General features: G+C 43.9%; 2 protein-coding genes across 6 annotated transcripts in view; both read left to right on the top strand.

Moving 5' to 3' along the window:
* Positions 1 to 8,514, top strand: part of vps13b (vacuolar protein sorting 13 homolog B) — a 109,583-nt gene extending 101,069 nt beyond the window's left edge. For all 5 annotated transcript variants that reach the window (XM_039688871.2, XM_039688870.2, XM_039688875.2 and 2 more), the window contains exons 52-62: positions 80 to 339; positions 886 to 1,013; positions 1,106 to 1,368; positions 1,677 to 1,792; positions 1,959 to 2,707; positions 2,835 to 3,011; positions 3,554 to 3,724; positions 3,849 to 4,025; positions 4,110 to 4,212; positions 5,695 to 5,944; positions 7,993 to 8,514. In XM_039688871.2, the coding sequence (XP_039544805.2) occupies positions 80 to 339; positions 886 to 1,013; positions 1,106 to 1,368; positions 1,677 to 1,792; positions 1,959 to 2,707; positions 2,835 to 3,011; positions 3,554 to 3,724; positions 3,849 to 4,025; positions 4,110 to 4,212; positions 5,695 to 5,944; positions 7,993 to 8,238 (2,640 nt within the window). In that variant the 3' untranslated portion in view covers positions 8,239 to 8,514. The remainder of the gene's footprint in view (positions 1 to 79; positions 340 to 885; positions 1,014 to 1,105; positions 1,369 to 1,676; positions 1,793 to 1,958; positions 2,708 to 2,834; positions 3,012 to 3,553; positions 3,725 to 3,848; positions 4,026 to 4,109; positions 4,213 to 5,694; positions 5,945 to 7,992) is intronic.
* A 979-nt stretch (positions 8,515 to 9,493) lies between these two features.
* Positions 9,494 to 24,427, top strand: fbxo43 (F-box protein 43). The gene is made up of 5 exons (XM_039688877.2): positions 9,494 to 9,598; positions 10,957 to 12,114; positions 12,182 to 12,290; positions 13,996 to 14,151; positions 24,136 to 24,427. Exons 2-5 carry the CDS (start codon positions 10,997 to 10,999, stop codon positions 24,382 to 24,384), a joined length of 1,632 nt encoding a protein of 543 aa, XP_039544811.2. The 5' UTR covers positions 9,494 to 9,598; positions 10,957 to 10,996; the 3' UTR covers positions 24,385 to 24,427.
* The last annotated feature ends 239 nt before the right edge of the window (positions 24,428 to 24,666 follow it).

A 24,666-nucleotide genomic window follows, 5' to 3' on the forward strand; every position in this document is an offset into this window, starting at 1 on the left:
ACACAGACTCACAAGCACAACACACACATATTGAGGTTAATGTTGTGAACAGTCAAAAGAAACGTGTGTCTGTCGTCAGCTCTGTCCCGTCCCAGACTCCTCCAGCTTCTCTCTGGGTCCCGCGGGATCGGCCGGGGATCAGGTGATCTCTGCGGTGCCGTTCTGGGATGTTCTTCCGGTCGGTCCAACAGCAGAGGACGAGCAGCTGAGGTCCAAGCAGGTTCTGTTGAGCCTCGAGGGCGCCGAGTGGAGTCCGCCGGCTCCTGTGCGAACCGACTTCCCCAGACAGAGCGTTCCTGTGCCGGTGGAGCCGCACGCACACTGGCCCTTCAACACCAGGTGACACACACACACACACTATAGTGATCAATGACTCTTCCATCTTCTGTAGAGCTGCTTCACTCCTGAATCTCCTGAGTTTCATCATTGGTTCTGTTATTGTCCTGAGTATTACTGTGGAGCTTCTCTGAAAGATCTGTACTGTATAAAGCGCTGTAGAAATGATGCTGACAGAAACACAGCAAACACTTTACAGCTGCAAACACACCTCAGTCCTCAAGATGGCGACAGAGTTTCAAAGCAGCTTCACATTGCACGTCATCAGTAATTAGACAAATTCAGCTCTAAACAATAGAACTGAATTGAGCTGAACGATGAAACTAATGTTCTCATCTAATAAATAAATAATTTACCTTTAACTCTAAACACTCGGCTGAGTGTGAGATCAGACATGATGAGAAACGCATGAGATCAAACATTCATTCTGTGAGTCTGGTGTTTATTAATGACACATCCAGGCGTCTCATCTGTGATCAGTAAGGGACTCATCTGTGTGTGTGTGTGTGTGTGTGTGTGTGTGTGTGTGTGTGTGTGTGTGTGCTTCAGGCCTCTGGTTCTGACCTGTCAGGAGCATCTGGGCGTCACGTATCTGACAGTGAGTGAAGATCAGTGTCCACGAATGATGATTCACAACCGCTGCCCCAAGAGCCTCTTACTGAAGGAGAACATCAGGGGTAACACACACACACCACACACAGACACACACACACTCACACTCACACACACACACATACAGTGTTAAAGATCATAAGTGTGTGTGTTTCAGAGCCTGTGAGGTCGGAGGTGTTCAGCCGGGCGGTTCCTGCTCTTTCTTCTGTCCATCATGAGTTGTTTTATCAGGCCTCCAGTTTTCCTGAGTGCCGACAGAAAGAGACGCTGCCCACCCTGCAGCTGCGCATCATCACGGACACGCCCCCCAGCCCCTCAGACACGCCCACCTCTCCCTCAGACACGCCCGCCAGCCTCATGGACACGCCCACATCAACAGGCTGGACTGATGCCTTTGACATCAGTTGTCCTGGAACACAGGTGCACAACACCACACACACACACCACCACACACACACACCACCTGACTCTACAGCTGCACGACCTGAGGAGAAAATACTGTCAATTTCCTCATTAAAATTGTCATTGTGATATAAAATTTGATTTATAATAAAAAATAGCTCCAGGTTTATTGTACTTTTTTGTTGGCATTCGCAACTTTATTATAACTATTAGGATTAATTTAAAACATTGAACGAAAAAACAAATATTCCTATTGTAATCTCACTATAAAATAATAAAGTTTGAGTCCTCATGAGCGGATCTCGTGATCTCTGTGTGTTTTGTAGGTTGTTTTTCTTCCTGGTTTCGGCTGTTTGTACATCGATGTTGTCCAGCAGAGCGGCACGATCACACTGACGCTGGCGCCAGAGAGCAGCGCTGCAGACGCCGTCACACACCTCAGGTACAACACACTCCTGCTGCGTGTGTGTGTGGAGTCTCTCCATCAGATTATTAACACAATTATGATGATGTGCACCCATAATTCATTTACAATAAACACTGCAATACTTCAACAGGAAACCAGAATGGTCTCTTGATTTCAGGATGACTGTGTGTGTTTCTCGCAGGCCGTCCAGTCCGATGCTGTCCTTCAGGGTTCTGCTGACGGAGGCGAGCGTGGCGCTCTGTGATGACATCACCAGCCGGTCCGGATCAGTGGAGCTGCTGCGTCTCACCGTCTCTAAACTCCTGCTCCTGCTGCCAGCCATCGACGCTCCACCCGACCACACCGGACACACCGGACACACCGTACAGGTGCTCTGCGGCGGCCTGCAGGTGGACAACCAGCTGTACCAGCGTGCCAGCTTCCACTTCCCCGTCATCATGTGCCAGGAGCCGCCAGGCGACCCCGCGCTGACCCCGGGCGACCCCGCGCTGACCCCGCAGGAGTTCTGCCACGCCTGCTTCTTCTCTATGAGCCTCACGGTGTCCGGCTCCGGACAGCTGGACCGGCTCTCGCTGCGCATCCGCCCGGCGCGCGTGTATCTGGAGGACACCTTCCTCTACTACATGAAGACTCTCCTCCACACCTACATCCCAGAATGCACCCTGGCTGTGCGTGGCGATGGGGCGGGGCTCCCGCGGGAGGTGCTGGAGTCGATGCGTGCGCTGGTGACGCCGCTGCGCCTGCAGAAGCTCTCCATCGAACCCCTTCAGCTGCTGCTCTCCATCCACGCGTCTCTGAAGCTCTACATTGCCTCCGACCACACACCGCTGTCGTTCTCGCTGTTCGAGCGCGGCCCCGTCTGCACCACCTCACGCCAGCTCGTACACACACTCGCCATGCACTACGCTGCCGGTGCGCTCTTCAGGGCAGGTGCGTCTCACACACACACACCTGAGAACTGAACATCCGTAAGCTTCAGATGCGTCACTCTATAGTCACTGTGTTTCAGATAAACCAACATGTGCTGATGTGTGTGTGTGTGTGTGTGTGTGTGTAGGTTGGGTCGTCGGGTCTCTGGAGATTCTCGGCAGTCCCGCCAGTCTCGTTCGGAGTATCGGGAATGGCGTGTCAGATTTCTTCCGGTTGCCGTACGAGGGTTTGACTCGCGGGCCGGGAGCCTTTATCAGCGGCGTCTCCAGAGGAACCAACTCGTTCATCAAACACATCTCTAAAGGTGAAACACACACACACACACACTCACTCTGTCTGTAATATTGACCGTCTCCATCTGCTGTTAAGTTGGGAGTTAGTACTGAACGAACAAACCTGTGTTGCGCAGATTACCTGTTAGTGAATGAAAAGTCTCGACACATGTGATGCGTGCACATCCATCTCTGAAGATCTCCATGTGTTTCAGAGGTCACACCCTCCACTAATCTCCCCAAAACACGCTAGCTACTACTACGGCAAGAACTACTCGCATGTTTTTACAAAATGTCCCACATGGTTTGATTCTCCTGCTGCGTTTTGTATCTGCAGCTCAGTGCAGATGTTGACATGTAGCTCAAACAGAACAGCGTCGGCGCTTGCAACGCCACGGTCATGGGTTCGATTCCCAGGGAAAGCAAGAACTGAGAACTAATGAGAATCTAAAATGTGTACCTTGAAATGCAATGCAAGTGGCTTTGGATAAAAGCGTCTGCCAAATGTAAATGTAATGTGTGCCTCTCACTGGCCAACACGTGTGTGTGTGTGTGTGTGTGTGTGTCTCTACAGGGACTCTGACGTCCATCACCAATCTGGCCACGAGTCTGGCGCGGAACATGGACCGTCTGTCGCTGGACGACGAGCATTACATGCGTCAGGAGGAGTGGAGGCGGCAGCTGCCGGAGACTCTGGGAGACGGGCTGAGACAAGGCCTGTCCAGACTGGGCATCAGCCTGCTGGGTGAGACACACACACACACACACACACTCTCGAGTGCTTTATACAACACAGATCATTCACAGCAACCTCACAGTGATCCGCAGAACGATAACAGAATAAAGGGTGTGTGTGTGTGTGTGTGTAGGCGCGGTTGCAGGAATCGTGGATCAGCCCATGCAGACGTTCACACGGACGCTGGATCTGCCCAGCTCGGCGAGCAGCACGGCCCGCGGCGTCATCTCAGGGGTGGGGAAAGGCATTGTGGGAGTTTTCACCAAGCCAATCGGAGGAGCAGCTGAGCTGGTGTCGCAGACGGGATACGGTATGAGGCGTTCATGCACATGCGCGGAGGACAGTGTGTTGATGTGCTGGTGTGCAGTGACCCGTGTGTGTGTGTGTGTCGCAGGTCTGCTGCACGGCGCGGGTCTCTGGCAGCTTCCCAAACAGCTGCACCCGCCGACAGACTCCAGATCAGCCGACGCCTCCAACAGCCACGTCAAATACGTCTGGTAAACCAACGCTTCATTCACAACCAGGACCATAAAACATCACTGGTTAGGACGTGTTCCCTGAGAACGGGACTCGCACTGATGGCGCTATGGGGGAACACCTCCGCGAGAACCGGTGTCTGAAACGCTTATATTCAATCACGGCAGTCGATATTGACACAGGCTGTCTCTGACGGCATCCCCCACGGCCACCGCCCGAGCTACGAGCCTCAAACACTCCTCCGATACAACGAAAGCCTGCCGAGGCCGCTCAGGGCCAGGAACAGCAGCTTCGTGGAGAGGGTTCCTTTGAGGGAATATGGCCAGGCACCCGAAGGAGTCCAGCGACTAAAGTCAACCCCACATGCCACCAGGGAGGCTGACCTGGTCTAATTTACTGACCAACAACCTGTCCGTTTCATGAACAGAGTCTCTGACAGTATCTGCCTCAGGCGTCCGATACGAGGCCAGAGTTAGTGGCAGTGATTTAAAAGACTGAAAACTCTTCTCTTCCGTGAGCACTTAACATAACTCAAAAAAATCCTTTTCTTTTAAATTCCTGCTTATCTGGCTTACGCTGCCCCGTGCAATGTCTGAACTTTGTATTATGAGCACTTGTGTTGTTTTTGCCTCGTCACGATAACTCGCTTGGTTTAGTCCTCAGTTGTAAGTCACTTTGGATAAAAGCGTCTGCTAAATGTAAATGTAAAATGATCGCTCACAGACCTCTGCACTCTCTACGCTCTACTGGATCCTGGATACTTATTTAACATTGCCATCAGGCAGTGTACTCAGCAGAAGTGCTATTGGCCCTTTAAAGCAAGGGGAGTACAATCTTCATCATACAACACCCCATCATCACAACTAACACACAGGCACCCCATCATCATCTCCTATCTCTCAGTGACAACAAGAGTTCGGCATGTTCTCTAGCGCCCCTGTTATTCTTCCGGGTCGCTCTAGGGGTGACGTCATAGGCTGTCGCCGGGCCATATCGATCGCCATAATTGTATGTGTTTTTAAATACCGGTTAATGCGAACCCAAAGCATCATCAACGCAGTGCAAGTTCCCTTTCGAAAGTGAACCTGATCTATGAGTCAAGACCTGAAAAGTAATGGAAAAAAATTATTCATTTAAAAATCATGGTAGTTTCTGTAAAGAATATACATTTTTCTTCTGTCAAGCTTTTAAAATATAGTTAGGGTAAATAAACTTTATCCTCTAATTATGAACGACTGGATGCATCAACAGTAATAAAGTGTAAACCCTGTAGAACATAAAAACTAAAACTAAAATTAGTTTCAATTTCAATAATTGACTGACAATATTTTTTTATTGAATAATTTTTTAATACGTTATATTTTGATAGTTATTGTTGTAAAATGATTAATTTTTTTTTACATTTGTATGATTTAAATCTTTTTGTGAAACCCTGATTCTGAGGGTGATCCCCCAGAATGCCCTGCGACTCAGGCCGTGTGTGTGTGTGTGTGTGTGTGCAGGAAGATGCTGCAGTCTCTGGGCCGCCCCGAGCTGCACATGGCTCTGGATGTGTGTATGGTGAGCGGGTCGGGTCAGGAACATGCCGGCTGTCTCCTGCTGAGCGGAGAGGTTCTGTTCGTGGTCAGTGTGTGTGAGGACGCGCAGCAGCAGGCATTTCCCATCACTGAGATCCAGTGTGAACACGACACACACATGCCTGGACGCATCACACTCACACTGCAGCAGCACCATGTGACCAGTGACACAGAGGTACACACACACACATCTCTGCACATACTTGTGTCACAATACTAGTTTATATTATTTGTTCTATTTTATTTTTGGCACTCTTCAGGAACTCAACAGTAATACAAATAAGCACCAAATGAGAGGAAAAATTGCTGAAGAATTTTTGGTAAAACTTTTCTGATTTATTGACGTTATTTAATGCATCAATGAACATAAACTAAAACTTTTCAGCATCAATTAACCGTTGTTAATGTTGCCAAATGAAACAGTGTTATTTTAATATCATTGAGATACTATTATAGTTTTTATTACAGTTTTTCTCAATTGGTTTGGCTCATTTCTTGAAACAGAAATTACTTTCTCAAAACTCTAAGATCATATGGCAAAACATTGTTTTCAAAAATGTTCACTTATGCTTCAAAACTAAATTCATTTCCCATAGAAAGAGTCAGTGCCACAAAAATGGCAAAGATCCTTCTCAATAGCTTTGGCTCATTTCTCGTAAAAGACCGGACGTTCTCAACACTCTTGGTGCTATTGCCAAAAAACGTGGATAGTTCATCTGCAAAAGCTCATACCTCTCCCAAAACAGTTCACTCATGTGGAAAAACTAAATTTCCTTCTCATTTAACCAGTCAGTGCCCCCAAATGCTTTGTCCCTTTGGCATTGTGTAAGCACTGCAAGCCAAAATGTTTAGATGTTTTGTCACTATGGCAGAGGACATGGAGATATCCCTCATGTCCACCTTTCAGTCTTAGCTCAGTCTCTCATTGACAATGGTTACTGTACTGTGTTTTGTCTAGCTCACAGAATACTATTGTGTATAAAACTGAATTTTAGGGTAAGAGTTGCCTCCAAGATTTGACATCACACATTGTACTCATATTGCCAAGGAATTTAACCATTATCATTCACACACATAAAGTAACTTCCAAAGAAAATACATTCTCAAAACAACATGGACACACCTCCAAATACACAGGAATGTTCTCCACAAGTTCAATATTCTGCTGGCCACTACTCCAGTGGCTCCAAACCTGGGGTACATGGACCCCTATGCAGACGTACTACAGGGGGTATCTGACAGAAAGGGGACGGGGAAATCATCAATGACTAGACTTACTGAAATGTTACAGTAAAACCCACAGTATTAGACAGATTTACATTAGTTAGATCCTCCTTCGTTTGACAAGTCCTGTCAATTGCTGTAATAAATGTTTCAAATGTTCCAAGGGATTCATATCTATGGTATTCATGGTATTATGTTGTTGACTAATTTTGACAATTGAACAGACTATTGTGCATGTGATGACTTATACAATGAAATGACGCTGACACGTTTTGGAGTGAACAACCATTAGACTGAGAATCAACAATCAGTTTAGATCAACAAGATCTATTCACTTGGAAATTGTGCTAAATGTAGGCTACCTGTACTTAATCATTTGCAAAGATGTACTGAGACATTGAGACATGTACTTAGGCATTTGCAATTTGATGAACTGATTGAGAAATTCAATTCTGTTGTGAACAATTATTGCCAAGTAGTTTGGAGGTTTGTCCATGTTGTTTTGTCAATGTAATTTCTGTTTCAAGAAATGAGCCAAACCAATGGAGAAAAAATATTTTGAATCAGATTTTATTTTTTTAATTTTTATTTTATTATTACATTTGCATTTTACATTTATTAATTTAGTAGGTGCTTTATCCAATGACAGAAGCAGTGAAACTAACAATAGGACAACATTATGCAAGTGCTCTGACCCTTCCCACTTTAATCTAATGCAGTACGTGTACTTTAACAAAACTATATAGAATAGCAGAATAACAGATACAACATTTGATTTAAAAATGTATCTTGAAATTCACTCTTTCCACGCCATTGACCGAACTTTCCAGCACTCCATGTTTTCACTGTTATTATACATCTTCTGAAAGAGTTTATCTCTATGTCTCTCTCTCTCTCTGTCAATTTCAATTGTGCTTGACTGTGTATCACAATGTTGCCAAAGCAAAAATATATTATATATAAATAATAAAATGTTTATTGATAATGTCTGTGTCTCAGGCCGACGGGTCTCGCGAGCGTCTCTCGGAGCTGCAGTACAGTCGGCTGGTGGAGTTCGTCACCGGAGCGTCTCAGTTTCTGTCTCCGTCTCAGTCGTCACGTCACCAGCAGCCCATCACTCCCGCGGATCCGCCGCCCACCGTCTCCAGAACATACCAGTATCACGCAGACCCGGCCTGCGCACGCGTGTTCGTCTGCAAGTTCACCATGGTGAAGAACAGAGCGCTGCGCATCGGCTTCCACTGACGCTCACAGACTTCATCTGATTTACACACATCACTTTATTGAGACGTCACTACATCAGCCAGAGCTGCTTTCTGTGTGAATGTAATGCTTTAAACCAAAAGAAGGCCTCTCATTTTTTTATTTTTGTAAGCAATGCAAGGAAGATGATTTACAGTTTTTTTATTGTATTATTCGCTCCTGTATTCTGGTCTAATGAAAATATGAGTCTGTTGCTTCATAATGAATCTGCTTTTTGTAATAAAACATGGGATATTTAAAGATGTATCATCAGCTTGACATCAGTTGTTTGGTTGTGTGATCAGTTTGGTGTGCGGTGTTCAGCCTCATCACTGGAGATTCAAACATTCACTCGTCAGTCACTGTAGATTCAAACATTCACTCGTCAGTCACTGGAGATTCAAACATTCCCTCGTCAGTCACTGGAGATTTAAACATTCCCTCGTCAGTCACTGGAGATTCAAACATTCCCTCGTCAGTCACTGGAGATTCAAACATTCACTCGTCAGTCACTGGAGATTCAAACATTCACTCGTCAGTCACTGGAGATTCAAACATTCAATCGTCAGTCACTGGAGATTCAAACATTCACTCGTCAGTCACTGTAGATTCAAACATTCACTCGTCAGTCACTGGAGATTCAAACATTCCCTCGTCAGTCACTGGAGATTCAAACATTCCCTCGTCAGTCACTGGAGATTCAAACATTCCCTCGTCAGTCACTGGAGATTCAAACATTCACTCGTCAGTCACTGTAGATTCAAACATTCACTCGTCAGTCACTGGAGATTCAAACATTCCCTCATCAGTCACTGGAGACTCAAACATTCCTTCGTCAGTCACTGGAGATTCAAACATTCACTCGTCAGTAGAGTCCGGCCGATCTGTCACGTGACAACCGAAAAATTTCTCAGCGTTGCTCAGGATGGACCAATGACTTCACCCAATTAAACAAATCGATATTTTTAAGATTATAAATTATAGTACATCAACTTTTCTTTTGTAATATTTTTCCAGTTATATATGGAATTTTCTTTATTCACAATGACAATGGACGAAATTATAAAATTACAAATTATTTCATTAGAAAAAAGGCAAGTAAGTTAACGTTATGTTTATTTGTAACATTTTCGAAATCCACGACATCTCATTAATAAATCTGACCCTTTTGAGTTAAATATTTTATGTTCGATTGTTGAAATGATTCCGAGGCATAAATAGTCTCTTTAAATCCGCGTCCAATCAGTGAAATGGGTACGAAATTTGAAAGGTGGAGCTTCACTGACCCGCTGCTCACCGTCTCTCTCTCTCTCCCTGAGCAGCAGTGGCATGAAACTCTGACCCGACCCGACACGTCACACGCGTAAGTAACGCAGTCTTTTATTTACAGGGTTTACTAATGAATTAAGTTTTTGTCAATCTGAAGTTTTCGTCGTTAAACTTGTCACAGCCCTCAGTGTGTGTGTGTGTGTGTGTGTGTGTGTGTGTGTGTGTGTGTGTGTGAGAGAACGCCCGGCTGATGAGCCACAGCTGACTGACGGTGTGTCGTTTGTTTTTCTCTCATTCCGGCATTTTTCAGTCAGCGGCGAGGCGTAAATCGCATGTTCTTTCACAAAAAACTGTTTAAAACAAATCGTGCTTCTTATAAATGCCTTTATAAAGTAACGTTAGCTAGTGTGTGTTTGTGTTGTCGTGCACGAGCGCGAAGTTTGAATCTGCAGGAGGGAAACCGCTCAACGCGTCACCATAGCAACCACAACCGACTCCCGTTGCCAGACCCGAATGTAGAGATAATAACGTTATCATAAATACACACAGTCTGAACGGTGGAAGATTTCTAAACCTGAACGCTGAATTTCTCCAGGCTTTTCTGATATTTCTGACTGAAACTTCCCTTACTGGTATCTTTATTATTATCCTTACATTCATTGAAATCATTAGCACACGTACATTGTGTCTGAATAGGCTAACTTTACATGACATTAAGTTACCAACATAACATGTCTTATTTTATAGCTGTAAATCATTGCCAAATGGACATTACTTTGAAATAATTTCTGACAGACAGACTTTTATATAAATATATAAAAGCCACATAATGGAAATAATTATATGACAATTCTGGCTCGTTGGCCACTCTCATAACATGATGAAGCTCATTGGTTCTAATGCTTGAGCTTCTGTTTAACACAACTGATGTGTTAAGTCTGTGAATTAAAACCTAAATTGAATCTGTTCATCATATAAAGTGAGCATGTCTCTTCAGAAAATATGGACGAAACCACTCGATTCATATGGATTTGTTTTACAATCTCTTTATGATCTTTTGCAGCATCAAAGTGGTAAAAAATGTAAATCCTGTCTTGACACCACAGGTGGAGGGATGGCAATCTCAGATTTAATTTAAAATAACGTCATTTGTGCTTTTTTTGGGTGAACTTACGCTTTGAAGTCGGCATGAAACATGATCGTGTCTGTGGTGGGGAATTGATTGGTTATGGTTTGCTATTGGCTGATCTCATGTGAGTGACAGTTGCCCCGCCCTGCTTTCAAGAGGAATATTCTGATTCAAGATTACCAGAAAATGAATTTATCACAATCATGATTCATGTGCACTGATGATGCATAATTTAGAATCAATATCACCTGTAAATAACGAGTTGTGAAATTATGTAAATGAAATGCACAGATTTACTTTTAATTGCCTGTGTTGATTGACAGCACTGTTGGGTCCAGCGAGTGTTGGTTGAAGCTGACGATAATGGAGGCTGCGCAGGTTCCCGGCAGCGGCCAATTGGACCGTGTCTTTACGCCCAGGAGAGAGCGCCATCCCAACGGCACCAAAGCCACGGTTGTTCTGCACAGAGACCAGGCCCGGTCCAGGGACTCGATCACAGAACGGGCCGCACCGATAGCCTGGTGCGAGACGCCGAAGCTGACCCGGAAGGACGGGTCGCTCCGCAGGCGCTTGCTTGTGTCCCGCTCCTCATCCGAAGGGAGTAAGAGTGGCTTCACCACACCGGATCACCTGACCTGCGAGAGCTTCGACTCCCCGGACATCGGCCGGACCGGGCCTCTGTCTTACAGCACTTTAAAAGCGGATGACTCTGTGTTCTCGTGTCGGAAGCGGCGTCTTCTGTTCTCCCAGGTCGTCACGTCCACGCTGGAGTCGGGCAGGAGCGGCGTAACCCTAACCCACACGAGCCTCACCGAACCGGACCTGGACGAGAGCATCATAGCCGGTCCTCCGAGCTCACCTCACACACACGACCTGACGGAGGACAACTTCCCTCACACCCATGACCTGGCGAAGGAGAACTTCCAGTCCCCGGTGCGCACAGGGAAGCAGGTTCTGGACACGCCCCCAGACACGCCCCTGGAGGACAGTGGCTTCAGCTCTCTGGGTCTGGATAGATCGCACGACTCCTCGGTGGACCATGAGGGCTCGTTCCAGGAGCTGGTTCTGCCTGGCTCGAGCGGGCGGGAGAAGAGGCGCTCGCGGCTGGAGAGGCAGCGGAGACTGTCCACGCTCCGGGAGGGAGGCTCTCAGTCCGAGGACGGGCCCAGAGGCCCGCGGGCCGACCCGCACAAGGACGAGGTGTTCCTGGACGGGACGCCGCTGAGCACCGCTACGCTGCAGATGCAGGATCTGTCGCTGACGCCAGCGCTACAGGCCGTGCTCTCCATCAGCCGCCACGGGTCGAGCCTGGAGGACCTGCTGCTGGAGGGGCCCGTCAGAACCAGCCTGCCGCTCTCGGGGCTCATCGGCCGCAAAATGGGCCTCGACAAGGTGGACGTGATCTCCGAACTGAGGATGAGGAATCTGAGACACGTGCTAGCGGTGATCTTGAGTCTTCTGTCTGCAGCCGACATCTACAGGTCAGTGACGGCAGATATTCCTCATCGCTCTGTGTGTGAAGCGGCTAATGACGTGCGATCGCTGCAGGTTCGGCCAGGTGTGTGAGGACTGGAGCGACGTCATCGCTGAAGACCGGAGAGCCGCTCACAGGAGAAGATGCCACATCCGAGAGCTCAAGATCTCCCTAACACTGGAGGTGAAACTCTAGATAAAACTGTCCAGTACTGCACTGTCACGTGACCTCATGTTGAATGTGAGTGGCGTCCAGTTATCATAAACGCAGCAATTTTCCATTCCGTCTCAGCCTGTTTACACACTCCCAAATATCAGCTTATTGAATTAACCCGGTTTACATGCAAACCCAGCGACGCAAGTCAACCGTTTCTACAGGATTTTAATATTTAGTGACATCACAAGCTAAGCTTTAGTGCATTTGTTATGAGAGATGTGATGTTAATCAAATTAATATCTTCGGCTGCAAGAGATCAGAACACATTCAACATTTCTTCAGTCTGAGAGTCAGAGTTTGCGATTTTATATTTACTGCCTCCAAACACTCGTTCTTCAATTCACAGTAAAGGCGCTTTACTCACACTCTCTCTCTCACTCACACACACACACACACAAAACCACTCTCTCTCTCACTCACACACACACTCACTCTCTCTAAGTTTTTAGACATAACATTATCAATATCGTTTGTTTTCCCTTTATTTCGCTGACTAGAATTTCAAAATGAAACCATAGCAGAGTCTCAATGCAACAGACAGCGATGATTTCTTAAATGAAATCCACGTTTTGAACGAATCATTTTAACAATTTAATGAACAATTTCCAGAATAACTCACCCGTTTGAACAAATCGGTTGATTGAATGACTCCCTCAACTCGCTTATTAAGACGGTGACTTGCCACCTCCTACTGGCGGGTTTAGTTACAATTCATATTTAAAGTAAAGCGTTAAAGTTAGAAATAATTTCATATTTAAATATTGAATATTGATTTGAAAAAAGCCTAATAGCTTTATTCATGTAATTGTAAATGGAGTGTAAATATTAATGCCAATCTGATGCTGCTTCTGTGTCACCTCTGCAAATATTGCACATTACCGGTAGTTAATCATTTCTGTCACTGCTATGAACTGACCACTGCATAGAATATGAACAATATTAATATCTCCGCGAGTCTGCTGTCAACACCAGGCCTAAACCAGCCATGCACCAGCACAAAAACACAATCAGTAAAAGATCATCTAATTATTACCAACAAAACGTTGAAAATATCGAGATATATTTGTCAATATTGCACACCCCTAATGTACGGAATTAATTTTGATTTCTTCATGTTTTAAAAAGCCTTAAATTTGACTTTAAAAAGTGGAACCCTGCACACACTCTCTCTTACTCTCTCTCTCTCACACAACCACACTAACTCTCTCACACTCACACACGCTAACACACTCTCACTCTCGCACACACACTCTCTCTTACTCTCTCTCATTCACTCACACACACTCACTCTCACACTAACACTCTCTCACACAACCACTCTATCTCTCACACACACTCACACTAACACACTCACTCTCACACACACACACACACTCTCTCATTCACTCACACACACACTCACTCTCACACTAACTCACTCTCTCACACAACCACTCTAACTCTCACACACTCTCTCTCACACACACACACACACACACACTCTCTCACACAACCACTCTAACTCTCACACACTAACACACTCTCTCACACACTCACACCAACACACACTCTCTCTCAGCATGCATGGAAATAATAATTATTATAAAAAATAATAATAATTTAGATTATTAAATTATTGAGGTCGGTACAGTGAAGGATGTATTGCTGAGCTTTCCTGTGTGTGTCTCTGTAGGGAGGAAAGCCGGCTCATGTTCCGGATGCGGACACCAGGGCGGCGCTGGTGTGCAGGTCGGCTCTGGGCAGCGTACAGGCTCAGGCCCGAACACCCCTCGCCCCCCCGCCCGTCACCCCGACCCACGGCAGCGCCAGACGCAGGCAGTTCCTGCAGGTGCGAGCTCCCCTGATCATGTTTATTCACCTGTGCTGATCATGCCAGATCTCTTCACCTGTGTGTCCCAGATGGGATTATACTCTGAACTATGTTCTCAACCATCTAGAGGTAAAAGGTTATTTATCATCAAGCGTCGGAGTCTGTTTCGGCTCCGTAACGTACTGGAAGAGTGTTTATTTCCTAACGTTGAGAGAACCTGCCAGTAGAGGTGTGCCATAGCACACCGTCCACGATAACACCCCAGTGCGCACAACACCTGTCTGAGAGTAAGGGCAGCATGTCAGCCTCCAATCACGACGCGATACCTAAAACGGAGCTACTTCAATAGTATGGAAGTGATTTGGTTACAAGAGGTCAGACCTCGGGCTGAACGATTAATCAAATCGCAATCGGGCAGAAGACAGTCATGCTTTCGCTCTGGGACATTTTTCCTATCACAGCCATTATTAGCTAATTGCAACGTTTTAAATCGACGTGTCCTAGAGCGAAAGCATGACTGTCCTCTGTGTGGCAGTCTTGAGTGAGCGCACCTGTTCTACCCCGTAAGCTAACCAGCATCTACTGATAGTGTTCGTTTCGTTAACGAAATCTATGACGAAAAATATTTGTAAACAACCTTTTTTTTTAATCTATGATAAGACAAGATGACACCAATGCAATTCAATGATAACTGACTTAATCATGCAATATCCTTGATGAAAGACAAGTCTACATGTAGTTAAAAAATAAAAACTTGACCAAAACCACTTTTTTATCAGGGAAATTTAAACAGACGACAAAAAATAACAGACTGTTTAACAAGCCCCTTTACGAGCATTCATGCATGCGGTTGCCAGATTTAAATCTCCCAATCAGAGCTTTTCTGTTAAAAGACAACAATTTGTTTCTGGTGTTTTACCTAATCTTTGCAATCTGGCAACCCTGCGCTCTACACTGCTGAAGAAGCGCTGGTGATCTGAAAACAGGAAAACAACTGACCTGCAGTTTAGTGATCTCCATTTGAGATTTTCCGCTTAAATGAAGTGTCATTTGGTCAGTGTGTGTTTGTGTTCCTTCACAAGCTGCTCGAACTGTTTGCTGCGACTAAATCTGCGATCAAACCTTCTCAGTGATGATGGACTGCAATAAACCCATTTTGAAGGTTTGTTTGGATTGCTGCTGTTTGTTTACATTTGTACTTAAAGTCCCTGTAAAGTCACAATTGACCCTTCGCTAAGCCCCGCCCTCCCTAGTTACTGTTGCTACGCCTGTCAAGCTTTCGCGGCTGACACATCTATTATAGTGTGGATGCACCCCGTGTCAGACATTCCCAATGAGATAATTAGTAATTTTTGGCGAACAAGTGAAATATCTGAGAGAGCAAGACAAAAGGGACTACAGTACACATTCGAGGGATATATTCACGACATTATATGCAACCGATTAGAGAATAATTTCTTAAAAATTGAAGTTAAAGCCTAACGTTATAGTCCCAGCGCAAGCAGCAACGCCTCCGTTCAAATGGGGAAACACAAATTGAGGAACAGCTATGTTCATAAACAGCAGGGTATGTGAAAATAATCCTAATAATTATAAATCAAACAGCTTATCAATAAATCTTGTGGAATAACACTAATACTGGGAGAGCCGCGATCGGATTGGGTTAAGTTAAGGGGTAACGTTAGTAGGACGTCGATTAACAAAATGCTGAAATATATTTTAAAGTATGTCAGTGAGCCTTTGTCTTGTCTCTTTAATCGTCTTATTTTACGTTATATCATTATGACCAAAGAACCGTCAATATTTCCAAGCAATAGGTGTTTTTGTTAAAGGTGCAATGTGTAACAAAGTTGAGTATCTATTAACAGAAATGCAATATGACATCCATAACTACGTTTTCAGTGGTGTATAAAGAACTTACTTAATTAGCCGTAATGTTTTTATTACCTTAGAATGAGACATTAATAGCTCCATAACCGAGGGAATCCCCTTCTATGAAGGTCGCCATGTTGTGACGTCATATTCCTACCGTAGCCGAACGCGAACAAACAGCGCTACAGAACGCGTTTCATCACTACCTTGAAAGAGAAGTAGCGGAAAGCTGGAAGCTAGCCTTACACTCCGTGAGTAGTGACTTTTCCCTTGTGAGTGGTGTAAAATATGTAGTTGGGATTGTTTCATGTAACTTAGTTCTCCCTCGCTGTGTTATGGGTTTGTTATGTTGGGGATAGATGTGCTGTTACGTTCGTGAGACAGCTGATGATTAGTATTCCAGGGTTCCCGCGGGTCCTTAAAAAGTCTTAAATTAGATATTTAAAATTTAAGGCCATTAAAAGTCTTATAAAGTCTTATTTTTAGGTATGAAAGGTCTTAAATTTTAGATGACACTTCGACTTAGTCATATCTTAATGTTTTCCAAAATAAAAACCATCTAATTTGCGTACGGATTAATTTTTATCTATCTTTGTGGATTTGCTTGTTCACGTGACAATTCGCGTCACATTCGCGGAATAACGTCTTCTGCACGCGAGACAGGAGAGGAGAAAGTTGGCAAATGTCAGTTCAGTCGTAAGTTAATTCTTTATGTGCGTAGAGGTGTGCGATGTGTATTGTCTATTATGATATTCTATTGTTTTAACGATGGACGAGGCACTGTGAGCTGACATCGCATTTGTCTCTCGTTTTTCACTGCGTGATGTGTGCAGTAGGCATAGACGTGTAGGCCTATTTATTATGTCCATGGTTATAGGTATGTCCCCAAATTAGTTTTTGCCTTATATTTATCATGTTGTTATATTAGAATATCACATCAGTAAGTGCCGTTTTCCCGTGCACAAATGTGATATTTATGTTATTCAATAGTTAAATTAAAAATAAATTGACATCGTGAGTTAGTTTTTAGACATAACATTATCAATATTGTTTGTTTTCCCTTTATTTCGCCGACTAGAATTTCAAAATGAAACCGTAGCAGAGTCTCAATGCAACAGACAGCGATGAAATCCGCATTTTGAACGAGTCATTTTAAACGATTCAATCACTTGCTTCTTTCCCGTTTGAACAAATCGGTTGAATGAATGACTCCCTCATCTCGCTTATTAAGACAGCGATTTACCGCCGTCTACTGGCGGTTTTAGTTTCATATTAAAAGTAAAACGTTAAAATTAGAAATCATTTCACATTTAAATATTGAATATTGATTAAAAAAAACCTTATAGCTTGATTTATGCAATTGTAAATGGTATATATTAATGAGTGTATATATTAATGCCACTTCTAATGCTGCTTCTGCGTCACCTCTGCACTGCAAAGATGGATTTTTGATTGAATGATTTAATTTTACTAACAGTGGCACTGTATAATTATTGTGTAATTAAATATTATTGTTTAAATAAGTATAATTATTACTGTATATACGTGATGCATGTGATGCATAACTCTAAATAAGAAATCTCCATAAATAGGTGAAAATACCCCTGGAAATCAATTTAAGGTGGCAAATATTGCACATTAATTAATAATTTCTGTCACTGCTGTGAACTGACCACTGCATAGAATATGAAAAATATAAATATCTCCGCGAGTCTGCTGTCAACAACAGGCCTAAACCAGCCATGGCACTAGCACAAAAACACAATCAGTAAAAGATCAACTAATTATTGTTAATAATAATTAGTTGATATTTTACTGATTGTGTTTTTGTTCTGTGTTTATCAACAAAACGTTGAAAATATCGAGATAGATTTTTGTCAATATCGCACACCCCTAATGTATGGTATTAATTTTGATTTCTTCAGGTCTTAAAAAGGTCTTAAAAAGCCTTAAATTTTACTTTAAAAAGTGTGCAGGAACCCTGTATTCATGTCATTGACCGTAAAACAGTACGTTACAGGAATCACTAACCCGTCGATAGAGACTTTTACTAAAGTCTTTTATCACTAAAGTCGATCGCGAAGAATTTTAAAAATCAGAGAAAAAAAGCCTATTGTGTGTAGTAAATAGTATCTATGGGATGCGGAGATGACATGATTGTAACAGCGCGCGCACTTCCGACCTTTGGACTCATGCGATGCGGACGCGTCCCAGCTCAGCCACAGTAACAGCTCATATTAGCCAGCTAAACTATTACTACCCTGTTAGAAAAAATATATAGCTGCTCCCTCGCTGTATCATGGGTTTGCTACAGTATGTGGGGAGAAATGTGCTGCTGGTTACGTTTGTGAGACAATCAGCTGATTAATATTATTTTATTAAATTATAAATTAAAACCCTTGATCCTCACCTGACTATGGCTTTGTAAACAGACAGTATTCATGATGTGGTTTATAATGGACTGTGGTACAGAAACAGTGACAATGTTACACACTCTTGGCTTACTCTGGCTATTCTCTGCTGTCTCAGCCGACGAGATGTTTGTCCCGTTTTAGCAACCGTAGCTTCTTCGAAAGGGAGGGGTGAGCAGTGGGCTGAGCCCTTAGTGCAAACCTGGTGCAAACTCGCAACCGAACCACTAGATGTCGCTAAAAGTCACACATTGCTCCTTTAAGCATGTCGACATTTACCACAATGGGTCTCGCACATAGATGCTAGATCACGCCAATCATTTCTCCCCTTGGCTTTTAGATTTTCTGGAAGGAAAACGATTCCTCTCCCCCGTCCAAACTTTTAGTATACCGGTATCAGATTTGCACAATCCATACGCACAATGCTTCAGCATGTTTCCCTCGTTCGAAAGCTTGCCAGACCTCTCGCGCATAGTTACGGTTGCTAAGACATGATTGGCCAGTGGCGGTTTTCGGGCGTGGCTTAGCGAAGGGTCAATTAAGTATGTGTTCTGAGTTTGTCACACCACAGAAAAATGTGTTATTACCCACCCATTCAAAATCTTGAAAACATTAGTAGTATTCTCTGCTCTCAAACGCTGGTGGCGTGTCCACTGTGGGGGGCGTGTCTGCTGGCTGCGCTGAAACCACGCCCACTAGCGGGAAAGCTGTCGACGGTGATATTAGCTGATACTGCTTTCGGGACGGGAGGATAGTCGTTTCGGCCTCGTTCACCTGCGGATTATCAGTGAATCCCAGTTGTCTCTGAGGAAAGTTTATAAAACGATCCCGTGTAAAATGATCACTACAGAGGCGGGTGTTGGCGGTGATCCTCAGCTTTTCATCAAGGTTGGCTCTACACAAAATTAATCCACCTCTTCTTGATGTGATCGTTTTTAGGAAATTTAAATAAAGACACCGATCTGTTTTGTATATGATCTCATCCATGTAGTAGCCTATGCATTTCCGTGTCGAAGGCATAGCTAGCTAGCAAACTGTAGGCTGTAGTACTAATAGTACTGACAGTCAGGGCCGTCGCCAGAACAAACCAATTGGGGGGGCATTTAATTTTCATAGGGGGGCACACTTTTTTTAATGATCTGAGACAGACCAAAACAACAACCCATATTAGGCTTCAACTAAAATAGACCACAATAGTTTATTCATTTTATTTAAATAAAATACTTCACTGTATGATCTCAACGTCTCTGTTTATTTTCTCTTAACATTTCCACATATAGCTTGCTAGCCTAGTAGCCTATATTTTTTGTTAATCTGCATAGTTCGTCACATACACAACACAGTGCCATCTAGTGGCTTTCTTGTAAAAGGCGCAATCAACGTAACCCAGATAGCAAACTGACATTGAATCAACGTGGAAACGACGTCTCTCATGACATTGAAACAACGTTGATTTTTCTCATCGAATTAACGTTGAACCAACGTCAGACGCGGCATTCTTCAAAGCTAAATGAAAATCGAAAATTGGTTTGCTTTCATAACGTTGAAACAACGCGTTGATTTCAAGTTGATTTTCCATTAGTTTTGAAAGAATGACGCGTCTGACGTTGGTTCAACGTTAATTCGATGAGCAAAACAATGTCAGATCAACGTTGTTTCGATGTCATATTTCCACGTTGATTCAATGTCAGTTTGCTATCTGGGAATATCATTAGTCCAAAGTCCAAACTAAGTAAAACTATGCCAAAACCAAATTGATTTATGACTCTACACGTCATAAAAATGAGTCACAAAAGCACCTGGTTTCCACCAACAATACAGCAATAATAAAAGCAATGCATAACATACTGCAATACAAATTTAGCAATGTAGCAGACAAATTCTCTATTCTTACCTTTCTTATACTGTCTGTTCCTACCATCTAATTAGCTCCAGAATCGTTTCCACGCACGTTGTTGTTGGTCAAAAGTCGTCTTTGTCAACGACGAAACTTTAAACCACTTAGCATAAGCTTTGCTGTAGGCCTACAAAACCATAGACTATGTACAAAACCACCAGAATTTGATTCTCGCATCGCATGCACTGCGCAGCTGCGCAAAGGAATTACGTATAAACAATATAAATTGCATTGTTTATATTATTTATTTATCCTTAAACACAAACTGCATATTGTAATTTGAAGAAGTAAAAATACTAACACAAAAATAACAAATTGAAAGGTCTGCTGCTGGAGACTTGCCATTGGCTGTTGAATGTGAATAATTAATGAGGTAGGTCTTTGCAAGGTTTGGGTGCTGTTTTGGGATGTTTTAACAGTCATTTATGAAAATAATTATATTTCAAGTTACGTTCTGTGTAATAATGCGTTGAATAATGAATTTCTAAATCATTTCTGAAGATAATGTATTATACATTCCTACCGTTGTAGAGCTTACCGTTCCTGTGAGATAAGTTATGCAGAAAGACCGAGCTCTGTTCAATATAATTATTAGCATATACATATTAACATCTATTGTCAAGCTCATGCGTAGGTGGGCACAGTAAGTCGTTTGGGGGGGCACTGCCCCCCAATGCCCCCCCTTGGCGACGGGCCTGCTGACAGTAACTCGCAATAGGCTCTATGCACGATCGCTTCCGGGTTTGTCTCAGCACGCAGGGCCGGCGCTCCGCACACGCACATCACGCACTGTGCGTAGGGCACCAAGTGCTTGGGGGGGCACCAAAAAATCTGGGTCGTGAAAAATCATCACAATAGGCTACTAGTATAAATAACAAATAAAATATGTCTAAAGCATGTTAATATACAAAAGCAATACAAAAGTAATATGCCTAGGCTAGACCAAATTGGAGAAAAAGGTGAATCTCCTGTGCCAGTCTCCCTCTGGTGCCCCCCCTTCCCCACCTTGCAGTGGTCTGTTCCTCAATCAGTGTCAAATTTGGCAGACACCTGATCGACATCAGACATGGCCTCGAAAAGGCACCAAAAGTCGGGGGCGGAAAAAGGGGAAAAGAAGAGACAGCGGGATAATACTCGCTTGCAGTTAAGACAATGTTTTAAATAAAAGTGTTAGTTTTGTAGGCGCCCTTGCTTCGTGTATGCATGTCCAGGGGGGCGTCGCTAGTAGTTGTGCAAATGATCCAGGGCCACCAAGCATTTGTGCTTAGGGCACCCAAATGGCTAGTGCCGGCCCTGTCAGCACGCCCAGTTACATCCGGTGCTGCGTCAGAAGCCGGTTTTGCGTTAGGTGGAGATGGTGTCAAATTACACTCGCTGTTTACGAAAACTTTCTGCGGTTAACGTGAATGATGTTGACAACACTGTGAGGCAGTTAGCCATCACACATTAGAGTAAAAAAGAGAATTAATTTAAATTATATATTTCGAGCTACATCAACAACTTTGATGGTGAGTATTCTCTCTAGGGGTGGCACGGTTCACGAAACCGACGGTTCGGTTTGTATCACGGTTTTAGTGTCACGGTTTTCGGTTCTGTACGGTTCTTGTTATTTTTTTTCTTTTAATCTTTAACACTCCAGAAATGTACTTCAGCATGTGATATATAGCTTAATTATCCACACTTTAGGATACAGTATAAAAAAAATTATATTCATGCAATCATGCACAAACTGAATTTGACTCTTTGACTTTAAGCACATTTTGGGACTATCTCAGAGTAAAGCTAGGTGAGATTTTGATACAGCAAGAGAGAAGACATTGACATGCTTTTCATTTATTTTGAAAAAAAAAGGAGAATGTGTATCACTATCTCTACAAGAACTTGAGCATTTTTATCACACAAATCTTATTTACACAAAGAAATTAACTTGCATTTATCAACTGACAACTTTTATAGCTCTTACAAAAATTCTATCTTTTAAAAGAAAAAAAGAGGAACTACACTGTCTTTTATGAATAAGTTAATATACATGAATACCTCATTGCCTATAATTAGGCTATAGCAATAGCAAAGGCCATAAACATAAAGTGAAACAAGTTCAACCTCAACACAAAAAACAGTATAAACAATGCTTCTATTCCCAAAAAGTGAGGGTACCTTTTTCACTTGAAATTAAAGTGCAGGATTTCGAAACATATGACTGGAGCTCTTATTTAAACATAAAGTGCCACTGTAGCGTTATATTAAAATATCATAACATGAAATCCAAAATGTTCCCACACACCAGACTTATACCATAGACTTATAGGACGCTCGCGCTTCCTCCAACTCCCTCATCTCTCCCACTTGCCATTTCTCCGCGTGCCGTGACCTGCAGCGCTCCATACTCCACTTTTACTGGATTGTTTACTAACTTGAACCGGCATACAGAGCGATCGGTAATGACATCAAATACCGCGAAAGTGAGTGACGGAGCCGTCGTTCCCGCTCTAGTTTGATGTTATTCACCGGTCGCTCTGTGCAGCGCCGGTCCAAGTTGAACAAGCTTATGTCGTGCGAAAAGAAAACAAACGTGACATACGGGCTACATTGCGCATGCGTCGAACCGTGAGACGCACACACGCTCCGAACCGAAACAAGTGAACCGAACGGTTCGGGTGTTTTTTCATGTACCGTGCCACCCCTAATTCTCTCATATCGTGCGAAATCTGACTAGTGAATCAGTTTCTAAAATCATTGTCTCCGTTTCTTTGCCTCTATATACTTTGCCTGCAGAACGCGCTAGCGGACGTAAAGAAGCTGACTGAGATTCTTTCGGACATACGTCAGCAGGGTTCGTGCATAGAGCGTATTGAGCGCCGAACTGATGTGAATGTGCTCTTGTTTGGGAGAGATCAGCCTCAGTGCATCATCAAGTGGGGGCGTGTCCACGAGCTCAGGGGCTCCAGTGCGTCATCAAGTGGGGGCGTGTCCATGAGCTCAGGGGCCCCAGTGCGTCATCAAGTGGGGGCGTGTCCACGAGCTCAGGGGGTCTCCAGTGCGTCATCCAGTGGGGGCGTGTCCACGAGCTCAGGGGCTCTAGTGCGTCATCAAGTGGGGGCGTGTCCATGAGCTCAGGGGCTCCAGTGCATCATCGAGCCCTGTTTTAGTCCCGCCCAAAAAATCTGTAAAATGGCAATGGGGGAAAAACTGTTTAATGGTCACAATTCAGTACTTCACAGTTCACAGTCTTTGTAATATGTTTTAGCAATACATTTGTAACGTTTATAATGTGTTTAGAATTTTTTGTAGAATTGACTTTACAGGGACTAACAGTTTTGGTCAATTTTAGTTGGTGACTATTGTGCAGGCTCGAGAAGAGTTACAAGGTTAAATTACTTTAGTTTTTGTTAAATTTAAATGTTAAGGAGTTATGTTATACTTTTACTTGGGGAATATACAGGGAAAACACGAGTGACTTGTTCCAAGGTTACTTTTTACTTTGCTTTCACTTCACTCATGCTGTGTCTCTGTCACTATTGCACCATAATGCTGTTACTACCACCTTATGACAGTAGATTCACTTCAAATTAGGTGTTGTCAATGACAGTAGCTCATTGGAAAAGGGTGAAAAATGCATTTTGTTTTCAATAATAAATTCTGCTGACTGCCAGCTGCAATCAATAAAATTCTATTTATTTTCTTCTATATCATCATAAATATCAATTTCGCACATATTTTTGAAATATCGTGCTATAATTTTGAGGCTATGTCGCCCACCCCTACCTGCCAAATGGTTACCTGTTGACTGGTACTAACGTCTCTCTCTGTGTGGACCCTCAGGTGGCAGAAACCCTGTTCAGTGACGAGCACCTGAAGCCGTGTCCTCGCTGTGAGCACCCGGCCCGCTGTCACTCGCTGCGCGCCGAGGGTGTGTGTAGCTGGAGCGACTGCCGCTTCCGCTTCTGCACCGCGTGCTCGAGCTCCTTCCACGGGGCCAGAGACTGCGCGCACCAGTCGGCCAAACGCCGGAGCCGGAGAGATGTGCTGCCGGGCAGCGCTCAGAGCAGACGCAACGTGAGGCGGCTCTGAGTGTGTGAGTGTGTGTGTGTGTGTGTGTGTGTGTGTGTGTGTATGTATGTATGTCAGCCAAACTCTGGACAGAGCAGACGCAACTTGAGGTGTGTGTGTGTGTGTCGGCCAAATGTTGGAGTGACGTGCTGCCGGGCAGCGCTCAGAGCAGATGCAACGTGAGGCGGCTCTGTGTGTGTGTGTGTGTGTGTGTGTGTGTATATGCATGCGTGAGAGTGTGTGTGTGTATTTTGTGTTCCTCTGTGTGGGTTTGTTTTTAATTATGAACTTCTCATGAGTTTT

The sequence above is a fragment of the Pimephales promelas genome, chromosome 12 (genome assembly GCF_988280905.1).
Source record: "Pimephales promelas chromosome 12, fPimPro1.hap1.1, whole genome shotgun sequence".
NCBI lineage: Eukaryota > Metazoa > Chordata > Actinopteri > Cypriniformes > Leuciscidae > Pimephales > Pimephales promelas.